A 20986-nucleotide genomic window follows, 5' to 3' on the forward strand; every position below is an offset into this window, starting at 1 on the left:
GACTGACTAACTTTCTATTTGTGTCCCCACTACTAGCGACTATTGAGGACATGACGTGGTTATATGCTGATAGTCCCAAGCACTGACTGACTAACTTTCTATTTGTGTCCCCACTACTAGCGACTATTGAGGACATGACGTGGTTATATGCTGATAGTCCCAAGCACTGACTGACTAACTTTCTATTTCTGTCCCCACTACTTGCGACTGTTGAGGACATGACGTGGTTATATGCTGATAGTCCCAAGCGCAAGACGAGCTGTTCCTTTATAGTACACAGAACTGAATACCAACACCGTCTTTTGGCGGATGTGTGCTTTATTTTTTATATATATAAAACTTTCAAATTTGTGTTTAGCACCGCTGCTATATTCCTTTTAACGTATGATTATCTCGTGTATTTCTTTAACTATATCTTTTGGAAAGAATATACTAAAGAAGTGAATCACCAAACCAAACGTTATACTCCATTAATTCTAGTTAGTGGTGTAGGTCTTGGTCTATAGAACGAAAGTGATTTGAACCATTTAACCAACTCCCTGCGCACACGCTTTCAGACTTGCATTTCTTGTGTGCCTTCAAATATATCTACTTTGAAGAATTATTGCTATTGTACGTATAGATCCAGAAGAAATAAAGAACCTATAAACTGAGGTTTTCTTTGCCTGTTAGGTTTTCCTTTAAAATAAAGTAGAATCAAAAATAAAAACAATGCATTCTGCACAGAAACCATTTTAGAGATAAGTATCTCGAAAAACAAGTGGTTTTAAAGAAAGAAAGACTTTTGTTGTTTTTTGTGGCTTATGCTCTGCATCTCCATGCCGTTCTGCATGTGTGTGGGAAAAAATATATATCTATAAATATAAATCTATAAATAAATCTGCCAGGAGATTATCTTTGAAAAGGCCTACAATCACTGCAATTGTGTTACTGTGTCGGCTCCGTTTCTTAGGCAGCTACATGCGTCTCAGCATATAACTATATCTCGTGTACTTATCTGTTCACAAAGCGAGAATTCAAAATGGTTTATTAACTAAACAACCACTTTTAAATGTGTATACTGGCTATTTTACCATTACATTCTTAGTTGTGTGAGATGTCCCGAACAGAATTTTGTGCAAATAATGTGCAAACGATTAAAAATGTCTTTAGAAATAAAATGTCTTAAGAAAACAATGCCTTTCTACGTGCAACTTTAGCTACGCATCCGTGCACATATAAAAATGTGTGTTTTTCTGTCTTTGCAAGCCGTTATGCGTATGCGTGTGTGTGTTTGTGTGTGTTTTGTGTGTGGGCACATGCATGCATAATTTCATGCGTGCGTGTACGTGTGCGTACACACACGTGTATGTGTGTGTGTGTGTGTGTGTGTGTGTGTGTGTGTGTGTGTGTGTGTGTGTGTGTGTGTGTGTGAGAGAGAGAGAGCTTGCGGACCTTGATTGAGCATCCACGTTTGTGTATATGTAGGTGCACAGGCGCATTCTCCATTTGTACAATAGACAACATTTATGGTACAGCGATTAATATATATTGCACTTTATTCAAACAAACATCGCGTGATTTTCAACTGCTAAGTTCACACATTACAGAAATCTTAAAGAAAATCATACGCTGGTCGCTTTATAGTTTCGGTAATGTTTCATGAAAAGTGGATTCGAGGTATCTGAAAAAGAAAGATATTACAAGTAACTATATAAGTTCTATTTACAATGAATTCATCAACGACAGCTCGCTTTCACCTCCACTACAGACTTACAAATCAAAAATAACACGAACAATACTGTATTCGTCCTCAACATGAAATCAATAAAAAATAAAAAAGCTCGACCGCTTAAGCTAAGGAGGAGCATACTCACAGGCGCGCACACACGCACTCGACACAGACAGAGGTGCACTACCTTACTACCACCCCCCCCCCCCCCCCCCCCCCTCAACACACACACACACACACACACACACACACACACACACACACACACACATACATATGTTGCGAACAAACTTAAGTTGCACAAGATTTGTCTGGGTATCAGCTCAAGTGGAATTACTACCGTGCTACCGTAGGCCTTCCATATGTATATGAAATCAATATACTGCTGTTCCTATTCCTTCCACTTCTACTTTTCTGGCGCTTCTAACTACGACTTCCATGCTGTTTCATCCACTTCTAGTTCTCGCATCAACTCACCAGAAGCCAAGTGGTTAGGCGAAATGCAGCGGTCAAGCAGCTGTGACAGAGAGAACAGAAAGTGATCGTTAGCTACGTACATATCTTAAACAAACCTGGGTTGATACGCAAACCAAGCACAAAACCAAAAAGCGCACGGAAAAAATCCTGAAATCCATGTCAGAGTTCGGTTGGTTGTAGAAACACTAAAATAACCAGCATGGTTCCCCCGAAAGCGGCGTATGGCTGCCTAAATGGCGGGGTAAAAACAGCCATACACGTACAAATCCACTCGTGCAAAACATGAGTGAAGGTGGGAGTTTCAGCACATGAACGTTTCTGTGCAGAGTGGGAGTTTTGCGGTGGATTAATTTCCTAACTGTCCCTGATGTCAATTTGCAAACCAAACTCAGGAGATAGCAGTCTGTTTAATCCTGGCATGTGTCCACGTGGAATGATGCTCTGATAGCTAGGATTGACTGACCCGACATGGAGAATTGACTGACCCGACATGGAGGATTGACTGACCCGACATGGAGGATTGACTGACCCGACATGGAGGATTGACTGATTTTCTTTCTTTATTTGGTGTTTAACGTCGTTTTCAACCACGAAGGTTATATCGCGACGGGGAAAGGGGGGGAGGGGGGGGGAGATGGGATAGAGCCACTTGTTAATTGTTTCTTGTTCACAAAAGCACTAATAAAAAAATTGCTCCAGGGGCTTGCAACGTAGTACAATATATTACTTTACTGGGAGAATGCAAGTTTCCAGTACAAAGGACATTTCTTACATACTGCTTGACTAAAATCTTTACTAACATTGACTGACCCGACATGGAGGATTGACTGACCCGACATGGAGGATTGACTGACCCGACATGGAGGATTGACGGACCCGACATGGAGGTCACGAACGCGATCTCTTTATTACCACCCCTCCGTAATACCGCCGTTATTTTGGTAAAACTTGCAAAGTCGTTAGACAGAGGTTTCACTGAAGCATGCATGTCAAAGTCAGGAAGGATCTGGGATGATCGCTCGTGAACACGGGACATTAGGCATCTGTAAAACACAAAGATGATGAAATCGTCTCACGACCCAAACATGATGATATCAGAGACCGTAGAGTACAGCCGATTGTAATTTGAGTAACTTGGCGCCCAAACGTTTTTATCTAAGGTATTCCTGTTGTGTGGTCACATAATTACAACCCCTCACCTGAACCTTATAACTCTTCGGGCGTTGAGAGAAACTGTTTTGCTACATTATATCACTTTAATCAAAGCAAATCAATGGAAGTCCCATACAAATTGAAGGGACAGAACACAACTGACCTGTACACACGCCACAACTCAGCTGGCAGTTCGGAAGCATCCAGCCCGGGTTGTTCTGGCACTCACCGACTCCGGCCCAGTACCCACAGTATGTGCTTGAGTCCCCACATGGTACAACTGTGGGAATTATAACATATTAAAACCAGTACCCACAGTATGTGCTTGAGTCCCCACATGGTACAACTGTGGCAATTGTAACATATTAAAACAAGTCGCGTAAGGCGAAAATACAACATTTAGTCAAGTAGCTGTCGAACTCACAGAATGAAACGGAACGCAATGCAACGCAGCAAGACCGTATACTCGTAGCATCGTCAGTCCACCGCTCACGGCAAAGGCAGTGAAATTGACAAGAAGAGCGGGGTAGTACTTGCGCTGAGAAGGATAGCACGCTTTTCTGTACCTCTCTTCGTTTTAACTTTCTGAGCGTGTTTTTAATCCAAACATATCATATCTATATGTTTTTGGAATCAGGAACCGACAAGGAATAAGATGAAAGTGTTTTTAAATTGATTTCGAAAATTTAATTTTCATATTAATTTTTATATACACTTGTCACAAAAAGTCAAGGAACAACTGACATATTCACATGGAAAAAGCAAACAGCAATATCTTCATAACCCGAAAAACGAAATCAACCAAACTTGGCTAATGCACTGACAACAACTCGCAAATTGTCTAGACAGCATCATTGGCCGCATGTGATGCACGGACGCGGTGCTAGGCAGGCGGAAAGTGCAGGCCCTCCACGTCAAAAATGCGCCTAAATTCACTGGCTCAGCAGAATGAACATTGGTACTGAACATCGGAACTGATCATGGCACGTGCTAGGCGGACGTCTGGGCTGTGAAACTCACCGCACTGAAAGCCTTTATAAGCCAGCGTTTCACAGCTATGGTCCATTCCAACACCATGGTCCAGAGACTATCGCTGCCAGATGTCGACAAAGGACGAGCCCTTGCCTGGCTTCAGCGCGGCGCCACCTACCGAGCTGTTGCCCACCGACTTGGGGTGTCTCCATCGGTTGTCTGGAGGCTACAAGAACGTTGGAGAGCGACTGGACGGGTCCAGGACAGGCCAAGATCTGGGAGACCAAAAAAGACTGATGCAAGGGCTGATCGTTACATCGTCCGCCAGGCTCTGACGTCACGCACCATCACTGCAGAGCGCATCAGGGGGCAGCTAAGGGTGGCTACCAACATTCAAGTCAGCACGCAGACCATCAGGAACCGTCTCCACAACGTGCGGCTCCGTTCCAGAGTACCAGCCAAGAAGCCCAAGCTGACTCCAGTCCACAAACGAGCCCGCCGAGACTGGTCTGCTCGTCATTCGAGATGGACACGTCATCAATGGGCCACTGTTCTCTTCAGCGACGAAAGCAGGTTTAATCTGATGCATCCGGACAAGCGGCTGTCCGTATGGCGACGAGAAGGCGAACGGTTTAACCAGGACTGTGTCCAGGAGGTCCTCGCGTATGGTGGAGGCTCCGTGATGGTATGGGGAGGCTTCTCTGCCAACCATAAGACCCCCCTGTACCACATCCAGGGGAATCTGACCGGGGCACGCTACAGGGACGAGATCCTGGGTCCGATTGTCATCCCTTTCCTGCAACAGCTGGGACCCCAGGCCACTTTGCAGGACGACAACGCCACACCGCATCGCGCCAGGGTGGTTGGGGCCTTCCTGCAGCAGCAGGGAGTTCACAGAATGGAATGGCCAGCCTGCAGCCCAGACTTAAACCCAATCGAAAATGTCTGGGATCATCTTGACAGGCAGCTGCGAGACAATCACCCTCCCCCAAACACCCTTCAGGACCTGCTGGCATACCTCCAACATGAATGGCAAAACCTGGACCAGCAGCTCCTCAGAAGACATGTGCAGTCCATGCGTCGACGCTGCAACGAATGCTTGGCCCGGCGGGGTGCCCATACCCATTACTGACATTGTTTTGTTGACATGAGACAGTTGTGACTTTTGAAATTCAACACGCTTGCAGTGAACTGAGTTTAACTCATCATTCCGTTATTGGATACCAATGAAATTTGCCACATTCAATGTGTGGCCCAGAAGGTGTACTTTGGTGTAAACGATTAATAAATTGGTGAAATCGTTTCGGAGATATGACTTTTTGAATTTTTGTTCCTTGACTTTTTGTGACTAGTATATTTAATTTTCAGAGCTTGTTTTTAATCCAAATATAACATATTTATATGCTTTTGGAATCAGCAAATGATGGCGCATAAGATGAATGTAAATTTGGATCGTTTTATTAAAAAAATATATTTTTTACAATTTTCAGTTTTTTAATGACCAAAGTCATTAAGTAATTTTTAAGCCACCCAGCTGAAATGCAATACCGAAGTCCGGACTTCGTCGAACATTACCCGACCAAAATTTCAACCAATTTGGTTGAAAAATGAGGGCGTGACAGTGCCCCCTCAACTTTCACGAAAAGCCGGATATGACGTCATCAAAGACATTTATCAAAAAAAATGAAAAAAACGTATGGGGATATCATACCCAGGAACTCTCATGTCAAATTTCATAAAGATCGGTCCAGTAGTTTAGTCTGAATCGCTCTACACACACACACACACAGACACACACACACACACACACACACACACACTCACACACATACACCACGACCCTCGTCTCGATTCCCCCCTCGATGTTAAAACATTTAGTCATAACTTGACTAAATGTAATGACACCAAAGGGCAGATCTGGCCAGGTTGTTACATGAGATAAGGTGATCCCTCAACTTAGTCACATACACAAAATGAACAGCCTGGGTGCTCACACACACACACACACACTCACACACACACACACACACACACACACACACACACACACACACACACGCACACACACTCACACACACACACACACACACACACACACACACACACACAAATACTCACCCAACTCAATGTTACAGCTGTCGCCCCAGTAACCCTCAGTACAGGTGCACTTGTAGCCTTTGGGGTTGCTAGCATCCATTGCGCACGTGCCGTACACACAGGGGAGGGGGTTGTTGGAGCACTGGGGGGCTGGGCAGAAAGAGAACAGTACAAGTTATAAATAATGCACAAGTCTACACACCAAGTCTCTGATGCTGAAATATCGGTCGTGATTGTTTTAGTCCCATAGGATGTGTGCAGGTATCAGGTACACATTCAGTTAAATCAGTTTGATTATCAAAAGCATTTACACCTGACTTTAAGTAAACATTTAAAGTTAAACCGTTTGTTCAGAAGACGTATTTAAAAACTTCCCCAAAACAATGAAGCATACATAAAATATCTTTTCAATGGCGCACAACAAGCTATTGTACAATGAATAATATGCTGCTTCTTTGACAATTCATGTCGGGGTATTCCCATTCTGATAATCCTCGCTCCACGGCTATCGCCAGTTGTCTCTCTGACCGAACGCTACAGTCCTACGCGAATCTATCAAAACAAGAATACAAGAGTTATCTCACATATGTTTTTCGCGAGCACTGGTCTAAATTTGAGATCAGTGTTCGCGAGACGAAAATGATTGCAGATTGGCCGACTTCGACAGTGATCTCCGTTCTGTTCTTCACAGTTATGATAAAGACATCGTTCTAAGGTCAAAACAAGTCGAAATTTTGGGACTGCTGCCGGAAGGAGACCGTAATATATGGTTGCATCACAGGCTGTCAAAAATATCGTCTGCTCCAGCGAGCGCGAAACCAAACGGTTGATTATCACGTGACACTTATGCCATATTTAGAGTTGTTTGCACAGTAAATACATCCGCGAAAAATAGCTCGCTTGAAACTGTCTAAAATAAAATTTCCTCTGTCATTTAAAAATTACAAAACACCATGAAAAATCATTATCGACGATCGCGAATCTGCTTATATCAATAATACATTACAAAAAGCTCTAAATATGTTTAAAAAAATCAAACTCAAGGCATCCTGTCATGGAGAGAATAAGCCGAACTCATTTTGACCTGAGGTCAGGATGGGGGTATCCCGACAACAGTCATATGTGACCTGACTACAGTAAGCATACAAGATTGTTAAGACCGTTGTATGGACGAATTCGGGCAAATAGCTCAGTCGGTAGCGGCGCTGGCTTCAAAACCAGTTGTCGCTATCGGCGTGGGTTCGATCCCCACGTTCGGCGAGGGATTTATTTCCCAGAGTCAACTTTGTGCAGACTCTCCTCGGTGGCCGAACACCCCCATGTGCACGCATGCGCACGGTAAATAACCCAAATTCACAGCGAAAGTCTCAGGGCTTGAAAACATGAATACACGCATGCAGGAAAAACAAAACAAATAATTATGGGTAGCGCCGTATACTGTATGGCAGCTCGCTTTCCCCAGGGAGAAAGCAGCCCGAATGTCCATGAGGGTAACCTGACAGGACTATATCTTATCTTATCCTCATCCTTATCATTATCATTATCCTTAATCCTTCGGGATGTTATAGGTTGTGGAAGAGCTGCTTTTTATTGGAGACGTCGCGGCAAGCTACACGTGACATTCTAGGCCTATCATTAGCAAGCATCGAGTATCTACACGTGGTCCGCGCTCGATCTGTGCACTGGAGGACGCGATCAGTCCTGTGTCGTTTCAAACGTGCGAAAATTTGCCATAAATGGCCCATGTAGCTTGCCGCCGTGTTTCCAAGAAAAACAAAACAAGGAACAGAAAGGAAAAGTAACTCTCCTACAAACACCTGACAGAGTTATTTCCGAACATCGTCTATCAAGAACGCTTACTTTGGCATTTCATGTCAGAGAATCCCGTAGCACATTGACGCCAGTAACCTGAATAAAGATAGTATACAAGACCGATGAACTAAGAACGCTTACTTTGGCAGTTCATGTCGGAGAATCCCGTAGCACATTAACGCCAGGAACCTGACTAAAGATAGCATACAAGACCGGTGAACTAAGATCACTCACTTTGGCAGTTCATGTCGGAGAATGCAGTGTAGCACATTGACGCCAGTAACCCGACTAAAGATAGCATACAAGACCGGTGAACTAAGAACGCTCACTTAGGCAGTTCATGTCGGAGAATGCAGTGTAGCACATTGACGCCAGTACCCTGACTAAAGATAGCATACAAGACCGATGAACTAAGATCACTCACTTTGACAGTTCATGTCGGAGTACCCCGGGGCGCAGTCACACCTGTATCCTGACTGTCTGCCAGCATCAGCAGTGCACGTGCCGCCGTTCTGACACGGGTTGCTGGGGTCTGTGCAGTAGTTCACTGCAACACAGCGTGCACAGCGCATTAGTCTGTCTTTGTTTCAGTGATTGTTTACTTGATTGTATCGTTGTTAAGTTGTTGATCTGTTCTCGGGGTTAGGTTTTTCTTCCCATATTCTTGACAATGAAAACATGTAACAAGAAGACTCTCAGAGGTCACGACTAACAAGCAGACAGAAACACACACAACACCAACCAAACAGCAGAGACAGACAGAAACACACACAACACCAACCATACAGCAGAGACAGACAGAAACATACACAACACCAACCATACAGCAGAGACAGACAGAAACATACACAACACCAACCATACAGCAGAGACAGACAGAAACACACACAACACGTACCAACCAAACAGCAGAGACAGACAGAAACATACACAACACCAACCAAACAGCAGAGACAGACAGAAACATACACAAAACACCAACCAAACAGCAGAGACAGAGACAGACAGAAACATACACAAAACACCAACCAAACAGCAGAGACAGACAGAAACATACACAAAACACCAACCAAACAGCAGAGACAGAGACAGACAAAAACATACAAAACACCAACCAAACAGCAGAGACAGACAGAAACATACACAACACCAACCATACAGCAGAGACAGACAGAAACATACACAACACCAACCAAACAGCAGAGACAAAGACAGACAGAAACATACACAACACCAACCAAACAGCAGAGACAGACAAAAACATACAAAACACCAACCAAACAGCAGAGACAGAGAGAAACATACACAACACCAACCATACAGCAGAGACAGACAGAAACATACACAACACCAACCATACAGCAGAGACAGACAGAAACATACACAACACCAACCAAACAGCAGAGACAGACAGAAACACACACAACACCAACCAAACAGCAGAGACAGAAACAGACAAAAACATACAAAACACCAACCAAACAGCAGAGACAGACAGAAACATACACAACACCAACCATACAGCAGAGACAGACAGAAACATTCACAACACCAACCAAACAGCAGAGACAGACAGAAACATACACAACACCAACCAAACAGCAGAGACAGAGACAGACAGAAACATACCCAACACCAACCATACAGCAGAGACAGACAGAAACATACACAACACCAACCATACAGCAGAGACAGACAGAAACACACACAACACCAACCATACAGCAGAGACAGACAGAAACATACACAACACCAACCATACAGCAGAGACAGACAGAAACATACACAACACCAACCATACAGCAGAGACAGACAGAAACACACCACCCGCGGGTTAGGGGGAGTCCCATATTGGTTGGGACGAGAAAGAATTTACCCGATGCTCCCCAGCATGTCGTAAGAGGCGACTAACGGATTCTGTTTCTCCTTTTACCCTTGTTAAGTGTTTCTTGTATAGAATATAGTCAATGTTTGTAAAGATTTTAGTCAAGCAGTATGTAAGAAATGTTAAGTCCTTTGTACTGGAAACTTGCATTCTCCCAGTAAGGTAATATATTGTACTACGTTGCAAGCCCCTGGAGCAAATGTTTGATTAGTGCTTTTGTGAACAAGAAACAATTGACAAGTGGCTCTAACCCATCTCCTCCCTTCCCCCGTCGCGATATAACCTTCGTGGTTGAAAACGACGTAAAACACCAAATAAATAAATAAAAATAAAGACAGAAACACACACAACACCAACCAAACAGCAGATCTAGAGGCAGACAGAAACATACACAAAACACCAACCAAACAGCAGAGACAGAGAGAAACACACACACCAACCAAACAGCTGAGACAGAGACAGACAGAAACACACAAAACACCAACCAAACAGCAGAGACAGACAGAAACATACACAACACCAACCAAACAGCAGAGACAGACAGAAACACACAAAACACCAACCAAACAGCAGAGACAGACAGAAACACACACAACACGTACCAACCAAACAGCAGAGACAGACACAGACAGAAACATACACAACACCAACCAAACAGCAGAGACAGAGACAGACAGAAACATACACAACACCAACCATACAGCAGAGACAGACAGAAACATACACAACACCAACCATACAGCAGAGACAGACAGAAACATACACAACACCAACCATACAGCAGAGACAGACAGAAACATACACAACACCAACCAAACAGCAGAGACAGACAGAAACACACACAACACCAACCAAACAGCAGAGACAGACAGAAACATACACAACACCAACCATACAGCAGAGACAGAGACAGACAGAAACATACACAACACCAACCAAACAGCAGAGACAGACAGAAACATACACACCACCAACCATACAGCAGACAGACAGAAACATTCACAACACCAACCATACAGCAGAGACAGACAGAAACATACACAACACCAACCATACAGCAGAGACAGACAGAAACACACACAACACCAACCAAACAGCAGAGACAGAGAGAAACATACACAACACCAACCAAACAGCAGAGACAGAGAGAAACATACACAACACCAACCAAACAGCAGAGACAGAGAGAAACATACACAACACCAACCAAACAGCAGAGACAGACAGAAACATACACAATACCAACCAAACAGCAGAGACAGAGAGAAACACACAAAACACCAACCAAACAGCAGAGACAGAGACAGACAGAAACATACACAAAACACCAACCAAACAGCAGAGACAGACAGAAACATACACAACACCAACCATACAGCAGAGACAGAGAGAAACATACAACACCAACCAAACAGCTGAGACAGAGACAGACAGAAACACACAAAACACCAACCAAACAGCTGAGACAGAGACAGACAGAAACACACAAAACACCAACCAAACAGCAGAGACAGACAGAAACACACAAAACACCAACCAAACAGCAGAGACAGACAGAAACATACACAAAACACCAACCAAACAGCAGAGACAGAGACAGACAGAAACATACACAACACCAACCAAACAGCAGAGACAGACAGAAACACACACAACACCAACCAAACAGCAGAGACAGAGAGAAACACACACAACACCAACCAAACAGCAGAGACAGAGAGAAACATACACAACACCAACCAAACAGCAGAGACAGACAGAAACACACACAACACCAACCATACAGCAGAGACAGACAGAAACCTACACATCACCAACCAAACAGCAGAGACAGAGAGAAACACACACAACACCAACCTAACAGCAGAGACAGAGACAGACAGAAACATACACAACACCAACCATACAGCAGAGACAGACAGAAACATACACAACACCAACCATACAGCAGAGACAGACAGAAACATACACAACACCCACCAAACAGCAGAGACAGACAGAAACACACACAACACCAACCATACAGCAGAGACAGAGAGAAACATACACAACACCAACCAAACAGCAGAGACAGAGAAACACACACACAACACCAACCAAACAGCAGAGACAGAGAGAAACACACACAACACCAACCATACAGCAGAGACAGAGACAGACAGAAACACACACAACACCAACCAAACAGCAGAGACAGACAGAAACACACACAACACCAACCAATCAGCAGAGACAGAGACAGACAGAAACATACACAACACGTACCAACCAAACAGCAGAGACAGACAGAAACACACACAACACCAACCAAACAGCAGAGACAGACAGAAACACACACAACACCAACCAAACAGCATAGACAGACAGAAACACACAAAACACCAACCATACAGCAGAGACAGACAGAAACACACACAACACCAACCAAACAGCAGAGACAGACAGAAACATACACAACACCAACCAAACAGCAGAGACAGACAGAAACACACAACACCAACCAAACAGCAGAGACAGACAGAAACACACACAACACCAACCAAACAGCAGAGACAGACACAGACAGAAACATACACAACACCAACCAAACAGCAGAGACAGAGACAGACAGAAACATACACAACACCAACCAAACAGCAGAGACAGAGACAGACAGAAACACACACAACACCAACCAAACAGCAGAGACAGACAGAAACATACACAACACCAACCAAACAGCAGAGACAGACAGAAACACACACAACACCAACCTTACAGCAGAGACAGAGACAGACAGAAACATACACAACACCAACCATACAGCAGAGACAGACAGAAACACACACAACACCAACCATACAGCAGAGACAGAGAGAAACATACACAACACCAACCAAACAGCAGAGACAGAGACATACAGAAACATACACAAAACACCAACCAAACAGCAGAGACAGAAACAGACAAAAACATACAAAACACCAACCAAACAGCAGAGACAGAGAGAAACATACACAACACCAACCATACAGCAGAGACAGACAGAAACATACACAATACCAACCAATCAGCAGAGACAGAAAGAAACATACACAACACCAACCAAACAGCAGAGACAGAGAGAAACACACAAAACACCAACCAAACAGCAGAGACAGACAGAAACACACACAATACCAACCAAACAGCAGAGACAGAGAGAAACATACACAACACCAACCAAACAGCAAAGACAGAGAGAAACACACACAACACCAACCAAACAGCAGAGACAGACAGAAACACACAACACACCAACCAAACAGCAGAGACAGAGACAGAGAGAAACATACACAACACCAACCAAACAGCAGAGACAGAGACAGACAGAAACACACACAACACCAACCAAACAGCAGAGACAGAGACAGACAGAAACACACACAACACCAACCAAACAGCAGAGACAGAGACAGACAGAAACATACACAACACCAACCATACAGCAGAGACAGACAGAAACACACACAACACCAACCAAACAGCAGAGACAGACAGAAACATACACAACACCAACCAAACAGCAGAGACAGAGAGAAACACACACAACACCAACCAAACAGCAGAGACAGAGACAGACAGAAACATACACAACACCAACCAAACAGCAGAGACAGACAGAAATATACACAACACCAACCAAACAGCAGAGACAGACAGAAACATACACAACACCCACCAAACAGCAGAGACAGACAGAAACACACACAACACCAACCATACAGCAGAGACAGAGAGAAACATACACAACACCAACCAAACAGCAGAGACAGAGAAACACACACACAACACCAACCAAACAGCAGAGACAGACAGAAACACACACAACACCAACCAAACAGCAGAGACAGACAGAAACACACACAACACCAACCAAACAGCAGAGACAGACAGAAACACACACAAAACACCAACCAAACAGCAGAGACAGAGACAGACAAAAACATACAAAACACCAACCAAACAGCAGAGACAGAGAGAAACATACACAACACCAACCAAACAGCAGAGACAGACAGAAACACACACAACACCAACCATACAGCAGAGACAGAGACAGACAGAAACACACACAACACCAACCAAACAGCAGAGACAGACAGAAACACACAAAACACCAACCATACAGCAGAGACAGACAGAAACATACACAACACCAACCAAAAAGCAGAGACAGACAGAAACACACAACACACCAACCAAACAGCAGAGACAGACAAAAACATACAAAACACCAACCAAACAGCAGAGACAGAGAGAAACATACACAACACCAACCAAACAGCAGAGACAGAGAGAAACATACACAACACCAACCAAACAGCAGAGACAGAGACAGACAGAAACACACAAAACACCAACCAAACAGCAGAGACAGACAGAAACACACACAACACCAACCAAACAGCAAAGACAGAGAGAAACACACACAACACCAACCAAACAGCAGAGACAGACAGAAACATACACAACACCAACCAAAAAGCAGAGACAGACAGAAACACACAACACACCAACCAAACAGCAGATCTAGAGACAGACAGAAACATACACAACACCAACCAAACAGCAGAGACAGAGACAGACAGAAACACACACAACACCAACCAAACAGCAGAGACAGACAGAAACACACAACACCAACCAAACAGCAAAGACAGAGAGAAACACACACAACACCAACCAAACAGCAGAGACAGAGAGAAACACACAACACACCAACCAAACAGCAGAGACAGAGACAGAGAGAAACATACACAACACCAACCAAACAGCAGAGACAGAGACAGACAGAAACACACACAACACCAACCAAGCAGCAGACACAGAGAGAAACACACACAACACCAACCAAACAGCAGACACAGAGAGAAACACACAACACACCAACCAAACAGCAGAGACAGAGACAGACAGAAACACACACAACACCAACCAAACAGCAGAGACAGACAGAAACACACACAACACCAACCAAGCAGCAGACACAGAGAGAAACACACAACACACCAACCATACAGCAGAGACAGACAGAAACACACACAACACCAACCATACAGCAGAGACAGACAGAAACATACACAACACCAACCATACAGCAGAGACAGACAGAAACACACACAACACCAACCAAACAGCAGAGACAGACAGAAACACACACAACACCAACCAAACAGCAGAGACAGAGAGAAACACACACAACACCAACCAAACAGCAGAGACAGAGAGAAACACACACAACACCAACCAAACAGCAGAGACAGACAGAAACATACACAACACCAACCAAACAGCAGAGACAGAGAGAAACACACACAACACCAACCAAACAGCAGAGACAGAGAGAAACACACACAACACCAACCAAACAGCAGAGACAGACAGAAACACACACAACACCAACCAAACAGCAGAGACAGACAGAAACATACACAACACCAACCATACAGCAGAGACAGACAGAAACACACACAACACCAACCATACAGCAGAGACAGAGAGAAACACACACAACACCAACCAAACAGCAGAGACAGAGAGAAACACACACAACACCAACCAAACAGCAGAGACAGACAGAAACATACACAACACCAACCAAACAGCAGAGACAGACAGAAACATACACAACACCAACCATACAGCAGAGACAGACAGAAACATACACAACACCAACCATACAGCAGAGACAGACAGAAACATACACAACACCAACCAAACAGCAGAGACAGAGAGAAACACACACAACACCAACCAAACAGCAGAGACAGAGAGAAACACACACAACACCAACCAAACAGCAGAGACAGAGAGAAACACACACAACACCAACCAAACAGCAGAGACAGACAGAAACACACAAAACACCAACCAAACAGCAGAGACAGAGAGAAACACACACAACACCAACCATACAGCAGAGACAGACAGAAACATACACAACACCAACCATACAGCAGAGACAGACAGAAACACACAAAACACCAACCAAACAGCAGAGACAGAGAGAAACACACACAACACCAACCAAACAGCAGAGACAGACAGAAACACACACAAAACACCAACCAAACAGCAGAGACAGACAGAAACACACACAAAACACCAACCAAACAGCAGAGACAGACAGAAACACACACAAAACACCAACCAAACAGCAGAGACAGAGACAGACAGAAACACACACAACACCAACCAAACAGCAGAGACAGACAGAAACACACACAACACCAACCAAACAGCAGAGACAGACAGAAACACACACAACACCAACCATACAGCAGAGACAGACAGAAACCTACACATCACCAACCAAACAGCAGAGACAGACAGAAACACACAACACACCAACCAAACAGCAGAGACAGACAGAAACACACAACACGTACCAACCAAACAGCAGAGACAGACAGAAACATACACAACACCAACCATACAGCAGAGACAGACAGAAACATACACAAAACACCCACCAAAAAGCAGAGACAGAGAGAAACACTGAATTCACGGTGACCTAGTTTCCAGGCACTCACGGTTGCACGTGTCTCCGTAGAAGCCAGCTGTGCAGGAACAGGTGAAAGTGTTGGTGGCTGTGTTGCCGGCACACGTCCCCCCGTTCTGACACGGGTTGGATTCACAAGGGTCACTCTGACCGCTCGAACCTGCACACATGACGCTCTGTGACTCCCTCACACCTTCAATCACCACCCTTCCCATTCACCCCCCCCCCCCTTTTTTTTTTTTTTTTTTTTACAGATCTAACCGCGAGACGTCGAATGTTGCGGTCTTCTTCTTCAAACTTCTACTTCATTTTCTATGATTCATTCCCTATGTTTGTTTAGATTTGTTATCCTTGAGTAGCCTCCCTAGCTCCTATGTTCCTTGGTTTTGGTTTGAGAGTCGTACAATACGAATCGTTAATCTGTAGATCTTCTTTCTGTTCTGTCGTCGGTCTTCTTTTTTTTCCTGTCATTTGTGCCTGAGTGTCACGTTGTCAGTGACATGAGTGGGAAAGGAACTCTTTGTGCCTGAGTGTCACGTTGTCAGTGACATGAGTGGGAGAGGAACTCTTTGTGTCTGAGTGTCACAATGTCACTGACATGAGTGGGAAAGGAACTCGTTGTGCCTGAGTGTCACGGTGTCAGTGACATGAGTGGGAGAGGAACTCTTTGTGCCTGAGTGTCACGTTGTCAGTGACATGAGTGGGAAAGGAACTCGTTGTGCCTGAGTGTCACGGTTTGAGTGACATGAGTGGGAGAGGAACTCTTTGTGCCTGAGTGTCACGGTGTCAGTGACATGAGTGGGAGAGGAACTCTTTGTGCCTGAGTGTCACGGTGTCAGTGACATGAGTGGGAAAGGAACTCTTTGTGCCTGAGTGTCACGGTGTCAGTGACATGAGTGGGAAAGGAACTCGTTGTGCCTGAGTGTCACGGTGTCAGTGACATGAGTGGGAAAGGAACTCGTTGTGCCTGAGTGTCACGGTGTCAGTGACATGAGTGGGAGAGGAACTCGTTGTGCCTGAGTGTCACGGTGTCAGTGACATGAGTGGGAAAGGAACTCGTTGTGCCTGAGTGTCATGGTTTCAGTGACATGAGTGGGAAAGGAACTCGTTGTGTCTGAGTGTCACGGTGTCAGTGACTTGAGTGGGAAAAGAACTCTTTGTGCCTGAGTGTCACGGTGTCAGTGACATGAGTGGGAAAGGAACTCGTTGTGCCTGAGTGTCACGGTGTCAGTGACATGTGTGGGAAAGGAACTCTTTGTGCCTGAGTGTCACGGTGTCAGTGACATGAGTGGGAAAGGAACTCGTTGTGCCTGAGTGTCACGGTGTCAGTGACATGAGTGGGAAAGGAACTCGTTGTGCCTGAGTGTCACGTTGTCAGTGACATGAGTGGGAAAGGAACTCTTTGTGCCTGAGTGTCACGGTGTCAGTGACATGAGTGGGAAAGGAACTCTTTGTGCCTGAGTGTCACGGTGTCAGTGACATGAGTGGGAAAGGAACTCTTTGTGTGTGAGTGTCACGGTGTCAGTGACATGAGTGGGAGAGGAACTCTTTGTGCCTGAGTGTCACGGTGTCAGTGACATGAGTGGGAAAGGAACTCTTTGTGCCTGAGTGTCACGGTGTCAGTGACATGAGTGGGAAAGGAACTCGTTGTGCCTGAGTGTCACGGTGTCAGTGACATGAGTGGGAAAGGAACTCGTTGTGCCTGAGTGTCACGGTGTCAGTGACATGTGTGGGAAAGGAACTCGTTGTGCCTGAGTGTCACGGTGTCAGTGACATGAGTGGGAAAGGAACTCGTTGTGTCTGAGTGTCACGTTGTCAGTGACATGAGTGGGAAAGGAACTCGTTGTGCCTGAGTGTCACGGTGTCAGTGACATGAGTGGGAAAGGAACTCGTTGTGCCTGAGTGTCACGTTGTCAGTACCATGAGTGGGAAAGGAGCTCTTTGTGGGGCGCCTTTCCCAAATTGCAATGCAATGCGCCTGTGCTGGCAGTCGCATTGCGGAGAGGTTCTGCTAAACGATCACGAAATGCACGTGGAATTTGCCAGCGTGCACACCGTGCGGGGAAAATGGGGTGATTTTCGCTCACGGATTAAATCACGTGTTCCGGGCATGCTATACCTGGTTATGGTAGGCGACCAGTGATTGGTCAGGGAGATCACTTGTTCTGGGACAGGCGATTGCTGATTGGTCAGAGAGATCACATGGTCTTTCTTCCCAGTCCTTCGGTCTTTCTTTTTCCTACACATGCTTTTGCAGACGGAGGTCTGGGTGTCCACGACTAAGATTAGGAGGATTCCAACGCGTTGCAAGACCGGTTTAGGTCGACCAACGGGCATCTGGCGTCAGTGCAGAACGCAGAAGGCTTAGGACGGAGGGATTTGGCTACATATTTTCGCTGACGAGCGGGAGCCAAATATTCAAGCGGTTTGCTTGGGAGAGCTACGTTTCATAAGCTGTTGAGGTAATTAGCCGTTACTTTACGCTGGTGACCGGTCAATGTCTGTGAAATGTAAACTCTGTTTTGTTTTTTCCATGATAGCGTATAACTTGCTCATTATAACGCTAAATTGTAATCTGTATATGGTTTTTGCAGATATGGAGAGGAGGAGAACATGTCTTGAGTTGTTATTAAAAGTCTATTCTTGCAGGTACCACGTGCTCGCTGAAGGGGGAAGTTAAACATGTTTAAAGGTGGAAAAGGGGGGGATTGTTGGCATGGTCACTCCACCAATTGCTCTGTTTCAGCTTGCTGGAGATTTGCTACCCAGTTTCTACCTGGTTGCTGGAGACTTGCTGGAGGTTTGCTACCCGGTTGCTACACGTTTGCTGGAGACGGCCTACGCTGTTGCTGTTCTTTGCTGTACGGTTGCTGTTCTACGGCTGTTACTGGTGTTGCTGCAACTTTCACCTGTATGCACCACTGCGCCACTGCGTTTCATCGAATGGACCCTGGCTACACTGAGAGTTGAGTGCACCCATGCGTAGACGCCCCCTCACCTTGTCATCTTTCTAACCCTTTGTGAAGAACTTTGAGTTGTGACAACGTGGAGTGTTAACGCCTGTACAGGCTAAGACTTTTTACAGAGCAGCTAAGTGTTTTCTAACTTTACACGGTTCAGCGTGTTCTTATTATTTCATAAACTTTAACTGGCTTTTGTCAGTTATTTTTGTTTTACGACTTGGTCGTAAAAACACTTTTGGCTTCACGAGAAGAGGGAGGTGGAGAGTTAGTGTATATAAACAGACGTCTAGAACTTATACTTTTGTTGATTCTAACTTTTTTGTGTGACTGCAAGAGTGGATCGTGGTGTGGTTAGTCAGTTAGCAGTAATTGACCGTTTTAGGTCATTCATTTGACTATAAAACGTGACACTGAGGAAAACGTCAGTTGTCGAAACGTCGTGCTTTGTTATTCGTCTCGCCTTCGTCAAACACGTGAGTACAGTATTGCTTGGTCTTTTGATTACACTCTGTGACATTAAAATCACAACAGGGACGCCACTAAGTGGGTAAGGTGGGAAGCAGAGCTCCCACAGACACAGACTTTGGTCAAGGCAGAGTCGGGGTCTACAAACTGACAATATATTATATATGAAGTCTTATATCGCGCGCGTATCTCCAGGCTCGGACTCCAGGCGCAGGGATCTATTTATGCCGTGTGAGATGGAATTTCTTACACAATACATCACGCATTCACATCGACCAGCAGATCGCAGCGATTTTGGCGCATATCCTACTTTTCACGGCCTATTATTCCAAGTCACACGGGTATTTTGGTGGACATTTTTTATCTAGATGCCTATACAATTTTGCCAGGAAAGACCCTTTTGTCAATCGTGGGATCTTTAACGTGCACACCCCAATGTAGTGTACACGAAGGGACCTCGGTTTTTCGTCTCATCCGAAAGACTAGCACTTGAACCCACCACCTAGGTTAGGAAAGGGGGGAGAAAATTGCTAACGCCCTGACCCAGGGTCGAACTCGCAACCTCTCGCTTCCGAGCGCAAGTGCGTTACCACTCGGCCACCCAGTCCTTATGCATCTATAAATAAATACGTAAATAAGTAAAGAAATCAATGAATGAATGAATAAGTAAAGAAATGAATAAATACATCAATAGATAAATAAATAAATGAATAAAAAAAATATTTAAAAAATTAAAAAATGTGTGGAAAAGCGAAGGTTCCCCTTACCACTAGCACAGCTGACGCAGGCACAGATATTGCTGAACGCCGAGTCGGGGTCCACACACTGCGAACCGCATGTCTTGGAGTTGGTCGGATACGGCATGCCGGAGCCTCCGTCACAGTAGTAGGAGTTACACGTCCTGGCGGTGGCGTCGATGTGGGTGTGCA

General features: G+C 44.9%; 1 protein-coding gene across 2 annotated transcripts in view; it reads right to left on the minus strand.

Annotated features, from left to right (window-relative positions):
* Positions 1-1520: 1520 nt before the first annotated feature.
* The window catches only part of LOC138982680 (adhesive plaque matrix protein 2-like), a 22082-nt gene continuing 2616 nt past the window's right edge, over positions 1521-20986 (minus strand). The window contains exons 2-9 of one of the 2 annotated variants that reach the window (XM_070356007.1): positions 20825-20986; positions 16661-16789; positions 8646-8768; positions 6431-6559; positions 3504-3620; positions 3043-3231; positions 2189-2228; positions 1521-1663 (exon numbers count right to left, since the gene is read on the minus strand). The exon at positions 20825-20986 is cut by the window's right edge and continues 230 nt beyond it. In XM_070356007.1, the coding sequence (XP_070212108.1) occupies positions 3224-3231; positions 3504-3620; positions 6431-6559; positions 8646-8768; positions 16661-16789; positions 20825-20986 (668 nt within the window). In that variant the 3' untranslated portion in view covers positions 1521-1663; positions 2189-2228; positions 3043-3223. The remainder of the gene's footprint in view (positions 1664-2188; positions 2229-3042; positions 3232-3503; positions 3621-6430; positions 6560-8645; positions 8769-16660; positions 16790-20824) is intronic. The other variant, XM_070356006.1, reaches the window with a different exon arrangement.

This window comes from Littorina saxatilis, linkage group LG12, assembly GCF_037325665.1.
Source record: "Littorina saxatilis isolate snail1 linkage group LG12, US_GU_Lsax_2.0, whole genome shotgun sequence".
Lineage (NCBI taxonomy): Eukaryota > Metazoa > Mollusca > Gastropoda > Littorinimorpha > Littorinidae > Littorina > Littorina saxatilis.